The sequence below is a fragment of the Juglans microcarpa x Juglans regia genome, chromosome 2D (genome assembly GCF_004785595.1).
Source record: "Juglans microcarpa x Juglans regia isolate MS1-56 chromosome 2D, Jm3101_v1.0, whole genome shotgun sequence".
NCBI classification, from domain to species: domain Eukaryota; kingdom Viridiplantae; phylum Streptophyta; class Magnoliopsida; order Fagales; family Juglandaceae; genus Juglans; species Juglans microcarpa x Juglans regia.
Genome location: NC_054596.1, coordinates 5,433,595 through 5,449,863, shown reverse-complemented (window position 1 = coordinate 5,449,863; position 16,269 = coordinate 5,433,595). Strand labels below are relative to the sequence as shown.

The 16,269-nt window shown below is 34.1% G+C and overlaps 3 protein-coding genes across 3 annotated transcripts; all 3 read right to left on the bottom strand.

The window, feature by feature from the left end:
• Window positions 1-932: 932 nt before the first annotated feature.
• LOC121248820 (heavy metal-associated isoprenylated plant protein 21-like) lies at window positions 933-2,817 on the bottom strand. Its single transcript, XM_041147408.1, has 3 exons — window positions 2,690-2,817; window positions 2,516-2,591; window positions 933-1,381 (listed from the first exon to the last, which is right to left on the bottom strand). Exons 1-3 carry the CDS (start codon window positions 2,759-2,761, stop codon window positions 1,068-1,070), a joined length of 462 nt encoding a protein of 153 aa, XP_041003342.1. The 5' UTR covers window positions 2,762-2,817; the 3' UTR covers window positions 933-1,067.
• Window positions 2,818-4,696: 1,879 nt separating this feature from the next.
• On the bottom strand, window positions 4,697-11,304 carry LOC121248819 (methionyl-tRNA formyltransferase). Its single transcript, XM_041147407.1, is given in 12 exon segments — window positions 4,697-4,946; window positions 4,949-4,970; window positions 5,312-5,515; window positions 5,571-5,630; window positions 6,100-6,200; window positions 7,401-7,434; window positions 7,990-8,094; window positions 8,192-8,262; window positions 9,005-9,107; window positions 10,195-10,329; window positions 10,935-10,997; window positions 11,071-11,304. Coding segments are annotated over 12 exon segments (1,065 nt in total). The 5' UTR covers window positions 11,173-11,304; the 3' UTR covers window positions 4,697-4,881.
• Window positions 11,305-11,958: 654 nt separating this feature from the next.
• On the bottom strand, window positions 11,959-15,534 carry LOC121248818 (E3 ubiquitin-protein ligase SINA-like 10). Its single transcript, XM_041147406.1, has 3 exons — window positions 14,851-15,534; window positions 12,150-12,917; window positions 11,959-12,118 (listed from the first exon to the last, which is right to left on the bottom strand). Exons 1-2 carry the CDS (start codon window positions 15,373-15,375, stop codon window positions 12,222-12,224), a joined length of 1,221 nt encoding a protein of 406 aa, XP_041003340.1. The 5' UTR covers window positions 15,376-15,534; the 3' UTR covers window positions 11,959-12,118; window positions 12,150-12,221.
• Between the last annotated feature and the right edge of the window lie 735 nt (window positions 15,535-16,269).

Here is a 16,269-nt window from a genome sequence, read left to right as displayed (position 1 = left end):
ATTAACCAAGCTGGGTACGTACGTGGTACTATCTCGTAATCAATTCTCCTTCCTTTGGCCTTAAGTGGATAAATTAGGCATAGTTTGTTTTCACATATGAAATGAGATAAAATGAGATTAAAGTTAAAAAATTAAATAAAATAGTGTTAGAATATATTTTTTAATATTATTTTTATTTTGAGATTTAAAAAAATTTAATTGTTTATTTTATTTTGTATTGAAAGTTAGAAAAATTGTAATGATTAAATGAGATAAGATGATATAAGATGTTTATGAAACAAACGAGGCCTAATGTATCTGTGATCTCATCTTCACCGTACTGATCTCTGATCTCTGTATCCCTTCCCGGCCTCGCCTCCTCGTCAAGGTATTTATAGTATATTAGGACATTCTTCAGTAAATTTTGTACATGATCATCAGGCAACTTAATTCAACGTGTACGTACGTACGTACGTACTCTGCGTATGATGGTCAGATTCTATAATAATGGGCGAGGCTTATAGAAAACGAAAAAATATTGAGCTTAAATAATGAGTCTGGCTTCATGAGTATATATGTCCTGGGAGCTCTTGGAATATCGCTTTTAAATATTCCACTATATATGTATATATGACAACAACTAATATTACATTACCTGAAAGTATTCATGAATATTTTGGTGGTAGGCAACGAGAATCTTGACTGTTTGGACGGTCGATCGGTGACATATAATAACCTCATAACATGCTTGAGATATACATATATATATAGTCGTTTCTCGCTAGCCACTTTCATCATGAGCTCGATCGCGGAGAATGGATTTTGCATGTCACATGCATGCAAGGCCAACAAAATCTAAAGGTAGGGGATCTAGCGCTACTTTGTTATGGACCCTTCTTTATGATGTTGCTACGATTCTTAATACTAAAATATATAATTGCAAATTATAACTGCAGGCACAGAATACAAAACTCATATATTTTGTTGCTATCTCGTAAGTACTACTTTTCAAGGTTCTTTCCTAGAAGAACCATTACGCCGTACTTAAAATTCGTTAACTTTCAGTAATTACTCGTAAAATTAATGCCTTACATGATGGAACAAGCGTTCACATTATCATCACTGAAAAGTGAGACCATGTTCTCCTGATCATGAGCTGCTGCATTGTTCGAGGCGGCCGGAAAAGCTTGAACATTAACGTTTTTAACGTAGCCGGAGGGTGCCCTTTTGTCGTAGGCTCCTGACGCAAAAGGATAGTGTACTAGATGCTGAGGAATGTAAGGCCAGAATTCAGCTCTCTTGCCAATACTGATCTTTACCCTCTTCAAGACTTTATTTGGTTCAACATAACCAATGACTGTTACCCGTTGTTGCTTTCGGTTCACCTCCACAGATTTTACACCTAAATGCATTTTGGAGAGGAAAAAGCTACGACTATGAGTACTAAATAAATTTACCAGAAAATTAAAAGAAAAAGATTAACAAATGCACATGATTTATAATTATATGGGTAGTTGGTCTGTTAATTGACCTTTGTTTTTGTTCAAATTAAACAGTTATATTATTGAGTAATATTACATACAGTCGTAGAGTTTACAAGTAGCGCACAATTATTTTGAAAAAGAATGGTATCCACTATCATTTCTCTATATTATTATACTTCAAGTTCATTTTATCCGTAGGCCAGCCATATTATGCCACTTTTTTCCCATCTTTTTTCAGCCCCAACTTAAAGTGAGAAAATGTAAAGATAATCAATCTAGAAAGTAGAAAGTAATTAGAGTGTGCGAGTTAATGTTTGGACAGTTGCAACGAGAATGGACCTGCAGGCTGCAACAAGACAGAGGAAGGCAGAGAAGGACGTAAACTTGCTTCCAGGTCAAGAAAACCTGAAAGCTAAAGCTCCTAATATTCCACCTACCTAGAGATTTCCACAGAAATCTATTTCTACCCAGATGGCCGAAAACGACCACGAAATCAAACTGTTCTCTAAAACTTTGAAAAATCTAGTCGAAGATAGAGATATATATATGGGGAGAATGTGGCCTTCCTCTTCAACTCTGACAGCGGTGACAGCATAGTATCTCAATTTTATTGTTTGAATTCATGTATTTTGATTTGTTGAGGAGCGGAAATAAAAAGATATTGAAAATCTATCTATTTACGTACTCCTGTATTTTCAGTTGCAACGTATCTTCTGGCTATCTTCCACTTAACTATCAGCTGTCCTAGCTCACGAGAAAAACAGAAAAAAAAAATGTTCCTAAAATTTAAAGGTGATGATTGCTCTTCTTAAGGGTCACGACAGATTCATTTGTTTAATTCCCTTATTGTCAATCTAAAAATACTTTTGTTTTTTCTTATAAATGATGCTGCAACAGTTTATTTTAATTTTTACCATTGCTTCTCTGATTTGTCACGGAATTGCGATTCTGGAATAGAACAGAGCTTCATTAAAAGACGGAAACAATAAAAACACGCACGCACGCAGAGAGAGAGACAGAGAGACAGAGAGAGCGCTACAGTACGATATAACCTTTCATGGAGGTAACAGCATTTTTAACTCTCCTTTCACAGCCATCACAGTCCATTTTGACTTTAATCTCAACTGTCTGCAAAAAAGACAAACCATCTTTAACTTCAAAGAACATGAGGACAACATAAGAAAATAACGCAGAGTAAAGGAAAATTCGTTGGTGCTATTGAGTACCTGCATTGTTTTGCGCTTGCTCCCTGTGCTAGTGACAGTGCAGAAGTTGGAAAGGTAATCAAGAGCACCCATGTTCCTTCGCTTTTGAAGAAATTAAGCAAATATGAGAGAGAGAGAGAGAGAGAGAGAGAGAGGTATATATGTGATGCACTGCGAAGAGTCGGTATTTATATTAGAGAAGCAGCATCACGCTGGATTTAAAAAGACGATCTACAAAACAGCAGTACGTACTATATTTATGTATACGTGTACTTTCATCTTTGTTCAGTTTAGAGACTGAATTTTCTATTCAATCATTTTATTACTCCGAAATTACGTTAACACCCTTCAAGGTGTGATCATATATACTATATGAAATAATTTTGAGAGAAGTTACTGTTTGGGAGCAACTACTTTACACACTCTATGTGGTATCATCCCAATCATCTATTTAAAAAAAAAATTAATAAATTATAGTGTATGCATTATATACACTACTATAATAAATGCTATATAGCACTATTCAATCCTCCTTAGCATGGGAGTGAGTAGCCGCAGCTTCCTCAGAAGATTGGAAGAACCTCTTTTCAGCGATGTCCCTTAAATTCCCAAAAGAGAATCTTCTAAAATCATAAGCTACCATTCAAATTTTCAGACTTCTCTGTTGACTTTATACTGCAAAACTTTTTTGCTGTCAATGGAACTTTAACCCCTTTTAATCTAATTAATTAATTCGTTATTAGGTCAAATCCAATATCACGCATAAATCTATATCAAGCGGATTAAGATTAGAATAATTTTACTTATCATTCAAATGCCACACATAAACATATTTTTTATCTTTTTTTTCATAATAAAAATATAGTGTATAGATGATAAGTAGAATAACTTAACTAATTTAACAAAAATAAAAAAATTGATTAGTAGAATAACTCAATTAATTTAATAAAAATAAAAAAATTATGTATAGTGTGTGATGTAAGATAACTCTTGAGATTATTATCCATGGTATGCTTTCCGTCATTACTCACAAAAAGATAAAAAAAATAGAAAAGAAAAAGGTCTCGTCGAATGATTTCAACTACTTCACCGACGGCTATTAGCGAAGTAAGATTAGATAGTTTATTTACGGAATTTGATGCTTTTGTGCCATAAACGCGGAATCCATTCCCACTTATATATATATATATATATATATATTTCATATAAAAGTTGGATCAACCCCACGAATTAGACCAGAACTGACAACTTTCATCGATTAAGCAATGCAGAATACTGGAAAAACCAAATCATGATGCTACTGTGACATTGACAACTATATATATATAGTCTATAAATAATTAAAGTAGTTCTGCCAGATTATAATTTCTGATGTTCGACAAAGAATCTGCATCAGTCATGGTTAATGAACTAATTGATGCTTAAAGAGGCATTAAAAAAAGAAGTTGTGATTGTTGATTTATGAGAAAAGCGAGGAGGGTTGAAGACATGATTTCTTTTAGTTTTATGGAATATGTGGTGGGCTCAATTGGTAGCGTCCGACTTAATTCATCAGCCATTTACTTGGCAGAATTTACGAATCTTTAATTTAGCCATCGAAGACTGCAATTTTGCTTCTCTCTTTTTACTTTCCATGCACCAGATTCACTTGGTGCGGTTTCATTCATCACATCAGCTAGTTGCAGTTCCAATAGAAAACGAACATGTATCAATCAGCTACTGCGTTGATTTTTTTTTTTTTTTTTTAAGCTTACAGATAGATAGTTGCATGATTGGATCTATGGCCACTGGCCAATACGATTCTTCAATCTGTTCTTTCGCTTTCTTTTCTTTTCTTTTCTTTTTCTTGTTATGTTACCTATTCGGACATCGAACACTTGGTCCTTTGACAATTGACTTTGTATATTATCAATCATATCACTGACGTTGTGATTTAGCAGTATAAGAAACTGGGAACAAAAACATGTACGTACTGCACAATAGGTAAAATATATGAAGTGAAGTGGACTCTTGTATGTGAAGCTTGTCTGTATGGAATTTCAAGATTTATTGCAGTTGAAAGTTTGTGACATGGTACATGGATTGAAAACAATGGACAGCAGCATAAAATTAAAGATGACACAAAATCATTGATAACAACTCCATAAATTCTCCTAACCTCACACCCTCAAGATAAATCTTAAATGCCGCCCAAGTAAAATGATCAAACTCTGTCATAACTTTTTCAGTGTTTGTCCTCGCAAGCCATTCCAGAAGGCAGCCGCACTAATGGCCTTCTTCCCGGAAGTTGAACTTCCAAAACCTTGCAGAGTTACCAAAATCAGGAAGTCATCCATTTGCCATATTGAAGGTGTCAACATAAGATCACATTCATTTTGTTTTTCTACACATTAAAAAATAAATAAAAAAAGCATCCATTTTATAACTCAGTTCAATGAAATGAGTTATAATGTATTCCAACGATCCAAATATCGGGTTTTACTTTAACCAGAAATGCAGTTCAATCATGTTGGGTAGGCCAAAAAATAACCCAACATGTTATACTACAAACGTCGTTTACTGGGAAAAAAACAGAGAGAAATGATTCCCAATCAGCACAATTTAATAGAAACAAAAACATGGTAATGGAAGTTTGAAGCACACCTCAAGCCCTGTGCATTCTCCACATGGAAATACTAAGGCACCCTTGACAAAAGTAATTTCATCGACTTCATTGCTCTGAATATTGTAATGGCTACAGACCCTCGTAGTTATGATTTTAAGCTCTAAGATATTTTCATGACCATTTTTCTTGTCAACAACTCCAACCTTAGCTCGGGTTCCTGGCCAACCTGCAAATGCACGAACCTAGAAACATTGCACGTCATGACCGCTTGGTTGGACTCAAAGAAGAAGAGCTTACTTTATTATGTAGGACTGGAGCTTCTTCATCAAAAGATAGCCATGACTCTTCAGGGGTTATCTGCATAAAGCAGGAAAACTCAAATATGACTAAACTTTTACCAATTCGATTATTCAAGGCGGTGGGACACAAACTATTCAGCCAACTTAATATACTATTGAGGTACTTCAAAATATAGATAACTTAGAAACATATATGGCATTGTCTCTAACCAGTTCCACCTCATTTACTTGAATATTCAGATTTAAGTGATTAGATTTGCAGCCAAATGCTGTATGCTATACCTACAAAGGCACCAAATCCCATCTTCACACGTGAAATTTCATGGTATGAGAAGCAAAACCACCTCTGGGAGAGAAACATGGTGTTTAAATAAAATGAAAATTATGAACTGCTGCGCGCACACAGTATGTTAAAGCATTGGATACCTAAATGAGGGCAGCTCATCTTCCTCCAATGCAGATTACACCTCAAATATCTCTATAAAAGTTGCAAGATAGTACTCCTAGTTCTATTTCTAGCATGTTACCTTTGGAGCTAAAGTAGCTTTAGAGTCATCCTGGGGTTGTGCTTTCAACCTAGCTGATCCGTCAAATATAGAAGGAAGTTCATGGATTAGAAGTTTAGATCCTGAATGATTCAAGAGTAGATTGATCAGTTACTTCCCAAAACATATATATCACTGGGAATCATAGTTATATATTACAAATTTAGCGCATAACATAACTTATACAATTAAGAACTTGTGCCGAAAAAAGGCACTAGGAAACAAATAGATAATATTAATTGCTACCATCAACCAAAATCTATTGCAGTCTTGATTATATATAGTAAACCTCATAATTATAACTATATAAAACAATTTGAGGCTTACTTACTAGCAGCATGGTCTTAGAATACATCAAGGCTTATAACCTTAAGAAAGAGTCTGATTTGGCATAGTGGTGAAATCTCATGCTATTTGTGCCTTGGTTTTTTTTGCCTGATAACATTGTGACTTCTCAGTTCTTACACCTTTTAACACTTTGATTCATGTCTCTTATGTAGCCTACAGTTTAACTGATCCTTCTTTTCTTGATAGACAAAGTGACCAACCATACACCTAGTAACTTTATGGTCGTCACTAAGAACATCTACATTTATTACATTTCTGTGATCTGCTTTTTGATATATATATTTTAAGCCCACTAGGAAGTTCTTTACACAATCTACACTTATTACCTTTTTGTTGACCGATTTAATGCTTTTTTCGTTATCAATGAATAAAAATTCAAATCTTGAAAAGCTTATGCCTCAAAGCTTTACAATTTCACAATGCCTATGGCCAATAAATATCCTTGTCAGTATGAAAAAAGGCAAAGATAAGGATGAAATGATTCTTAGAAATTTAACAAACTTGGTGGATGATACTCATTGGTTATTACATAAAAAAAATTATACCTATTCAATAAATAAATTATATATAAATACATAAATAACAAACTTGGTGGATGATACTCATTGGTTATTACATAAAAAAAATTATACCTAGTCAATAAATAAATTATATATAAATATAGAGAAAATAAAACAAACTTGCTGATGAATGTCAATATGTCATACACATACACAGACATGCATTTGTGTGTGTTCATTGACTTCATCTGTGAAACAATTTATACGATACACGTGGAAAGCTAATTGATAAAGGGGCCCTATAGCATTATCAATTTATCAGGCACAACCATATCATTAGCAGCCGACAAAAGTTAAGGTATAGATGCAAAGATAAAGTAGCTCATTGAATCAACTACGTGGATGTTAAAGGTAGATACTAACAAGAAATCGCACCTTCAGAAAATAGTAATTCAAGTAAATCAGGTGCCTGCGAGCAAAGTATTCCGTGGTTACTCACAAGGTGCTAAGAATAAAGCAGTTATTGCTTTTCTCTCTCTCACACACACATAGAGTTCTGAATAACTTATAAATTAACTTGTATAGGGCCTCAGCTAAAAATGCAAGCTGAGACTGAAGGTAAATGCAGATACGTCAGTGTCTCTGTGCTTGCAAGGAAGATACAATAAGTTGCAGCCAATGAATGACTCCCTTCCAAAAATTTTAAGAAAATAAGAACAATAATAACAGAGAAGGGTATATTACTACTTTCAAATACCACTTCTGACAGCTCATTACTACTTATAAAAAAATAACAGAGAAGGATATAAGCCAAAGAAATATAGGTGAAATATTATTACTATTTGAATTAAACTTGATATAAGGTCTCATCAAACTTGATAGATCTTTTCTTCGAATATATGGAACCACATAATTGTTTCAGACGAATCCAATTTTACGTAGGGCCTAGAAAACTGAAGACTAGCTGAATCCTAAAACATTAGCCATGCTTCATGACCAGTGTAGTAAGTACAGAAAAGTATACCTTAATTTGATTGTCAATTTTCAATCTTCCACAGGAAATAATAGGTCCAGCATCAAGTGCACGCACAGTGAATGCCAATGACACTCCTGTTTCTTTAACGCCATCCTAATGCAGAAAGTTATGGCTGTGACTGTACAAATTTAAAAAGGACTGTAAAAGTATTAAACAAATTGAACATCATAAATCTAAAAAGATAGAGAACCTGCAACGCTCTTTGAACAGGAGCAGCACCACGGTACAGTGGCAGCAGACTGGGGTGTATATTCACTGTCCCTGAGAAAATCAAACTAGAATTTGAGTATTTTCATAGCAGACTTTTTCAAATTTTATATGAAGAAGATGGTTATAAATTTAGCATCTAGTCAGTTTAAACTTATGACTTAAGAGTTAACACTAGCAGGTACCCATTTCAAATTAAATCTGTATGTTCACATCTAAGAAGAATGCCCCAAGAACCCAGCAGCCTAATCAAGATGTTACCATCACTCGATCAAACTAATGTGGTCCAAACACAGCAGAATTCACAGAGATATGCAAAACTAGGTTGAACAAGATACTTTATTAGCCACGATACATCATACATGAATCCAAATATTCTAAACTACATGCAGAAATTTTCTGCACTAGGATGGTATATATGCACAAGGAGGCTGAATCTTCGTAACAAAGGATCCTCTAGCTGAGGGTTGCCAGTATAACTAGGGTTAAAATGTTGAGTTTCAACTTTATAAGACAAGAAGCACAAATCACATTCCAAAACCACTAACCAACTCAAGCATGAAGCATTCAATGCAGTACATTTGGAACACAAAACCCTTTGATCATATAAAAAAGCCCTCCAAAGCAAAAGCAAGATAGAGTATAATCATTTGCATTACCAGGTAATTGGGTATGCTCACACATTGCAAATGACATATTTATGTTTAAAAAATGTGATTTTATTGATCTTCATATGATGTTTTAACAAACTATCAGGCACAATATTCTCAATTAGAAAATAATACATCTTACTAACCCAGTGGTGGAATATCGAGGAACTTGCTGGGTAAAATATTTCCATATGCTGCTGTAATGCAGAGTTCTGGCTCTAAAGCTTTTAAATTCGATAAGAATATGTCCTGCATATAGAAACAAATTGAATTCTCTTCATGTGGTCCACAATCTACTCTACATGATGTTAAAATGAAGGTCATATTCATTTGCCCCAAGGAATTACTTCCAGTTTGGGGTGTTTGCGCAAACACATAGTAAGCATTTTTTCTAAATTTTGAAAACAGTTTTATAAGTCCTATTACTTATAAAAAAAAAAAAAAAAGTTTTATAAGTCATATTTCCATGACTTACAAAAACAACAAATAAGTCATATTTCCATATGATGTTAAAATATTTTTAAATTCCAATGTGAACTTACAAAAAGAGAAAACCATAAGTTTGAAAGTGGTCATGGATGGAATTTTTTTTTTTGATCGGTAAACAAATATATATTGATCAAAAGAGTAGGCAAGAGCCCAAGTATACAGGACATATACAAGAGCAACACCTAAGCGTGCATGGATGGAAATTATTTTAACCAGTAATGACTCCTGGAATTTTACAAGAATCCTAGGATCAAATCTTGCTTACACCAGGTGGAGGAGGGGGTCATGGGATGGAAGGCAAGTCATGGACCAAGTAGGCCAGAAAAAATAAAGTTTCACATTTCAATCAGTACATCTATGGAGGTTGCAAGAGAACACACCTAGTATAAATATGATCTTGATAAAAGAGTAATTATACATATATGACATTTTCTTACAATTATGTGTAAAATAGAAGGTGCTTATGCAAAACTGGAAATTCAAGTCAGATGAGAAATTCAAATTTCAAAAAAGCTTAATATTTAAGATGAAGTGACACTATCACATTGGCCGATTATAAAATAGTTGCGTCCGTGTATAAAAAAGCAACAGGTTAAATAATATTTTGAATGTAACAAATATATCTCAACCTTGTTTTTTCTTCTCTAGACATGTCGAGGTCTATTTGAAAAGCAAATAAATTAGAGGCATAAACCAATTATGTTTTTAAAGCAGCTCAAAAAATGCTGGTCTAGTGCAGGAAATGCCATTTGGCCTAAAGACAACTGGCTTGTTTCCTGTCAACGAACCAATCATTACTTTAACGCATCCTTGAACAGATTTTTGAAGAGCAGAAACCATTAATTACCTCTCCAGCCCTTTCAGGCGTGAAAATGAGGTCAGAAGAGAAGCCTCTATCAAGAGCATACTGTGCCAATGGAGAAGGCATCACCTTTTTCCCCCTATTCCTTCTAGAAGGCGGCTGAGTAACAATTGCTGCAACCTAGATTATACTGCATTAGTAATCTATAAGTGCAACACTCAACCTCTTACTCTATGCAACTAAACATAATAATCCAAACAATACAAATGTTAACGATCTCTTTAATCTATTTTTACTTTTAAACTAAGCACTACACAATCTTGGTGTAACACGATGTTCAAAGATGTGTTCCATGATTATAAGCAGTGTTTTTTGTTAAATCTCTCAAAATAGTCCGACTTACGCGTTGTTTGGATCTCAGGCCATGACAAGATGAGGAATGGACCATGACCCACAGATCGGTAGAGCTCAGTAAATTTACAGTACCAAGAATTAAGTCCACTTTTGAGTTTAACCACTCAACTTGAACACACTTTTCACAACAACAACAACAAAAAAAGGGAAAAAAATGCACACTGGCCATTTTTTTAAATTAATCTTCCCAGAGTAAGAGTAAAATTAAAGGCTTAAACGAAAAGACGCTAAGGATCCTAGAGAAATGAACCCATGAAAGTAACCCCGAATCAAACAGATAGTAAAATAAACATTCAAGGTAGCATGACAGATAAGAAAGTGAAAGAGCCAAAGTCAGCTGCAGATAAGGGAACCGAATTATGGTCCAATACCTCAAACAAGGAGTCCGCAGCAGCAGATGCACTGAGAAGGGCGTCAAGGACTGTTGCAGAGACCTACAAGAATACCCATTGCATCAGAGACCCAACTAACGACGACAGACAGCAAAACAAAAGAGAGGATGGGTACCTGAGGAGAGCCCAAGAAGACAACGGGCTTCTTCTTCAGAGGAGGAGAAGAGCTGGAAGTCTGGAAACAGCAAAAACGACGAAGCATCAGCGAGGAATACATTCCTCTCTCACCCTCTCTTCAACGGCTACTGGAGTTCTACATATATATACGGTTGTTATCTGCTAACACCATAGTTTCATTTGGATGATCTGTTACAGAAGACTGAGTGTCTGGGCGAAAGGATTACGGTGCAACTAGGGCAGGTTGGGACCCGGATCAACTCAAAGCCCTGGCTAAGCCCAATTTTAAGCAGGCCAGGCCCAACTCTATCTCTCGTAAACCTCCGTATGGTGGAGCTACTTCATATTATGTGTTGGATTGATACAAAGATATATATATATATATATATATATATATTTTTTTTTTTTTTTAAAAACTGTTTAGAAGCTTACCTATCAGCTAGCATGAAAATATATATAAAAAAAAATCTAAAATTTATATAAAAAAATTTACTTTTTTATTATGAATCCAACTTTTTTTAACAAGAACTGCTACAGATACAAAAAAATTACATAAAGTAAACTCACGAACTGATGTGACTTCATAAAATTTGTTAAATCTACTTTATAATAATAATAACTTTATAATCTGACGTATCATATCAAGACACATTAATTTATAAATTTATTTTTGTATAATCCGTTAAAATATTATTTTCTTTTTTTAACGGGTGTACTCAAGGCTTACACGCATCGAGCATCGAAACTGTATCTAACAGTAACACTACTCAAAAATATATTTTCGATATCAACCAAATTGTAAGTAGTCGTTGAATAAAAGTGAATTTTTAGCAATAAAATTTGAACACAATTCAATATCAATTTTGTAAAGAGACTTCTCTAACTCGTGCAAATCCTTATCGGTTAGTCATGTTCCTTACTTTTAAACATATACGCAAAAAGAATTTCAAGTACATACAACCAATCAAATGAAGTAAAAAAGAATAATAATTATGTGGTAAAACTAAATATTTTATAGAAAGAAATAGCGGAACTTAACTTTAGATGCATTTATTTATATTTTATCAGTACTTAAGATGTAACGGATAAAGAAATAGAAAACAACTTAAGTCGCTCTCCAAAACAATACATATGTCTATAACATAAACTTTAAATAGCACCGATTCTTCTCTGGTCGCATGTAGAAGCAGCAGCAGCAGCAACATTATTTTGCTGGATGCGGACGTCCAACTTGAGCTGGCCAGAAACAAAAAAATCAGATGGAATTAGAATGAAACATGTCGAGGGAGGATCATCCACCCGATGTTGAATGTACTTTGCCGAAGATTGTAATCGGAGGATGTCTCCATGCGCTTTAGCCAGAAGAGTGTAAACGAACCCTCTTGTTGATGAGCAAGGCCCAATACAACTAATTGCCACTATATTCCCAATAAGCTCAATGCTATTGTTGAGGACAAATAAAACCCCGTCATGCTGTTCTCGAAGGACAATAAATCTATCATCGACATTTAACGAAATAGAGAACATGCAGTCATAGAGGAAGCCTACTGCAGAGCTTGGATGTTTCCTGCTGAAGTGTAGGTATAACTGCTTGGATGAGTCAATAAAGCTGCAATTTGAGAAGGGACACGAACAAGGTGCATACATGCATGTCTTCCCATGTTCATTTTTCTTGCTGTAACTAACTGCTTCTTTGCATCCAGTGTTTGGGCATGAAATTTTAACTGCTTCTAGAACCTTCTCAATGGATCGGCATCGGTTGTAGCCAATAGGCCAAGAGCAGGAGGGGCATTTATTCAAAAGTCTGATGCAGCAGGAAGAGCAAGCTATATGCCCATTCTCGCACTGAATTTACATGCAATCAGACAGAAAGTTCAGTCCAGATTTAATAGTATATGTATGCCATGCTATGCCAATGGGCCATTGGCCTCATGGCACTTCCCACCATCCCATAGGCATAACTGAGTTAATGAAATTGAATCCCCTCATCAACGGAGGCTAGGTGTGCCCTTAAAAATGCCTAGAACAATATATGTGTCGTGAATCATATACTTTCGAAACAAAACGGAAATAATTCTTAGGAAATGGCTAAAACACAAGACATTAAAATTAAAAGTATTCTGAGTCATTTTAGGGGGCAACAAACAGCACATAGTTCTTAATCATTTTTAAATTTTCATGACATTTTAGTCATAAAAAAATGTCATGACAATTTCAAATTGAAAGTTTTATTAAGGCCTCATTTGTTTTTTGAGATGAAATGAGTTGAGATAAAAGTTGAATAAAATATTGTTAGAATATATTTTTTTATTATTATTTTTGTTTTGGGATTTGAGAAAGTTGAATTGTTTATTATATTTTGTGTGAAAATTTGGGAAAGCTGTAATGATTAGATGAGATGGGTTGAGATGAACTGTCAAAACAAACGAGGCCTAAGGTTACACGGGTCTCAACCTGTAAGTATCTACACTATGACTAGTATTTCACTTATTAACAGTTCAATCTAGATCCTTGAGTAAGTGGGCCATTATGGGACTAAATGACTACTAAACTCTACAAAATGAGAGAAAAAAGAAAAACAAAGAAAAGCACGGAAAACAGATAAGCATGTTTTGAAAATAACCAGGAAAGTTTACTGGTACTTCCATCATGTGCTAGTTTTATATTTTCCTGGTTAAGTATGTGGGCATGTTAACAATGCATTAATTTGTATTCTTTATACCACCGATCCTGTTGCAGTTAAGTATCATATCTAGTTTTTTCATCAAATTTTGTAGGAGAACCTTACAATCTGTTGCAAAAATTAAATATCTTTAGTATTCTAGTTAATAAGTTTCACCATTAGCTTTTTTTTTTTTTTTTTTTTTTTTCTATAAGTTATAAAACTTCATTAAAAGGCACGAGCAAACTATGCAAAAAATAACTAAAACACTGCATATACAAACAGCACTCCAATTTCAACTTATTTCGGTCCATGCATGGAAACCAAATATGATTACCCTGGATATACGGTTTTTTACCATTTCACCTCTTCATCTGAAGTCACATAGAAACAAATGAATTTATCTATTGAAGTCGTGAACACAGCATTGAATATATCTATGACTACGACCTTATCTTAACAATTTTTTGAGGTTACAAGATGTTGTGAAGACCATGTGGTTAAAAATCTTTAAAGGAGAAATTTTATTGAATTCATGACACCATTTAAAATGAGCTTCTCAAGTTTTGGGAAGTTCATTTACTATACTCTACAAACTCATTACAAGCCATAAATAAAACCTCAAATTTCCACCACCTAACAAAGCTCATGACATGAACAGCTCGAAGTATGCCAAACAACACTCTCTTGAAGCCATTATTTCAATAACTAACCTCCACAATTCCACAAATTTTACAAACCATAAACTTATATTTTCTTACAAACAACCTCTTCTTTAACCTGCATGATCACAGATCCGATATACCAAATCGGATTCGCACCAGATAATGGCGCTAAACCGCCCGCACTTTAACAATTGACAAATTGTACCAGACAATGGCACCTTCTCGCCAATAATAATATAACTACAATTACGGCCAGAGATCCGATAAACCAAATCGAAATAGCAGACTACGATCACAACGAAACACAAATACCAAATAAAAAATTAAAGAAACGACATCGAATTCTCAATAATTCAAAGGAATGCCAAACCAAAACACAAGAAACCTCTATGTTCCAAACACATAACCAAGCAAAAAAATAAAAAAGAAAAGAAAAGAGATGAAAATGGACCTGGAAAACGGGACAGGACAAAGGTTCGAAGCAAATAGTGCAATCCAAAACTTCCGGGTCGGTAAGTGTTACGGTAATGGATCCATCACGACACAATTGGCCGCCACCGTTGGATCTGGGTCCCACAGACACAGAAGAGTCTTCTTCTTGCCACCGCTGTGCTTCTTCTTCAGAAATTTCTTCTTCTACTTCTTCAGAAGCATCTTCTTCGCTATCTTCTTCTTCGTAAATTTCATCGTCTCCTTCATCTTCGTCAGTTTCCTTACCTTCTTCCTCTTCGTATTGTTCTTGGTTGTCTCGACCTGCGACGTCGCTTTGGACAGAGAATCTGAGTCGCTTCCGCTCCGGGCTACTTGGGCCTTCCCCGTCTTCATCTCTATCCAGCGAAAATTTCGCCATCTCTCTCTCTAGATGTTTTTGGTGCGCGTGCGAAGTTAGGGTTCGGAGTCCGGACACCGCGACAGCTTGGATTTTGGGAATTGTTTGACAAGGGATATATCGCGGATCTTCACGGTACATGAACATTTTTTTTATTTCTGTTCAATTTACAAACAATTTTCTATCCAAAAAAGACTCAAATCGATAAAAATATATTTATCTGCAAACAATTTCTATATTCGGTTCATTGGCGTTCTGGTGCTTGATAGAGCTAGATTCTCAAATTTTAGATGCGCTCGATTCTTTTAGCTTTGGTCTTTTATTTCTTTTGCTCAATTTAGAAATTTATAAGGAAATTTTTGTTCATAAATAATTTCAATTTTTTATCTAAACCATTTCATCTCATTTTTTTAACCCAACTTAACCCTTAATAAAATACATATATAATATAATTTTATTTAAAAAATAAATTTTAAAATTTAAATATTACAAATGTATAAATAATGCTTTGCATACTAACTTAATAATAAAATACTCGTTAAGCTAAACCTTTTTATAAAAAGTATTTCTTCATAAAAAAAATATATATATATATATATAAAGATCTACCATTAAAATTAAGAAGATTGTTTTCTTTTTCCTTTTTCTTCCGGAAACAGGAACATGCGAGACATTATGATTTAATATAAACACTCGTACATTTTGTGACATGAAAAATGCTACGTACACCAAAAAAGTATTTAAAAATAAACTTACAAATTGATGTAATTTTATATAATCTATTAAATTTACTTTACAATAAAAATAATTTTATAATCTGAAGTACTACATCAAACCACATCAATTTATGAGTTTACTTTTATATAATCTCTTTATAATTAAAGTATTTATCTTGTGACTTTTCTTTTGCTAAAAAGAAGTTTATGAGAGTAGAATTGTTTTCTTAGTTCCATAAGATTCCATTTAAATAGTGAAAGTGTTTCATCTCATCATTACAATTTTTTCAAATTTATACACAAAATATAATAAACAATTCAATTT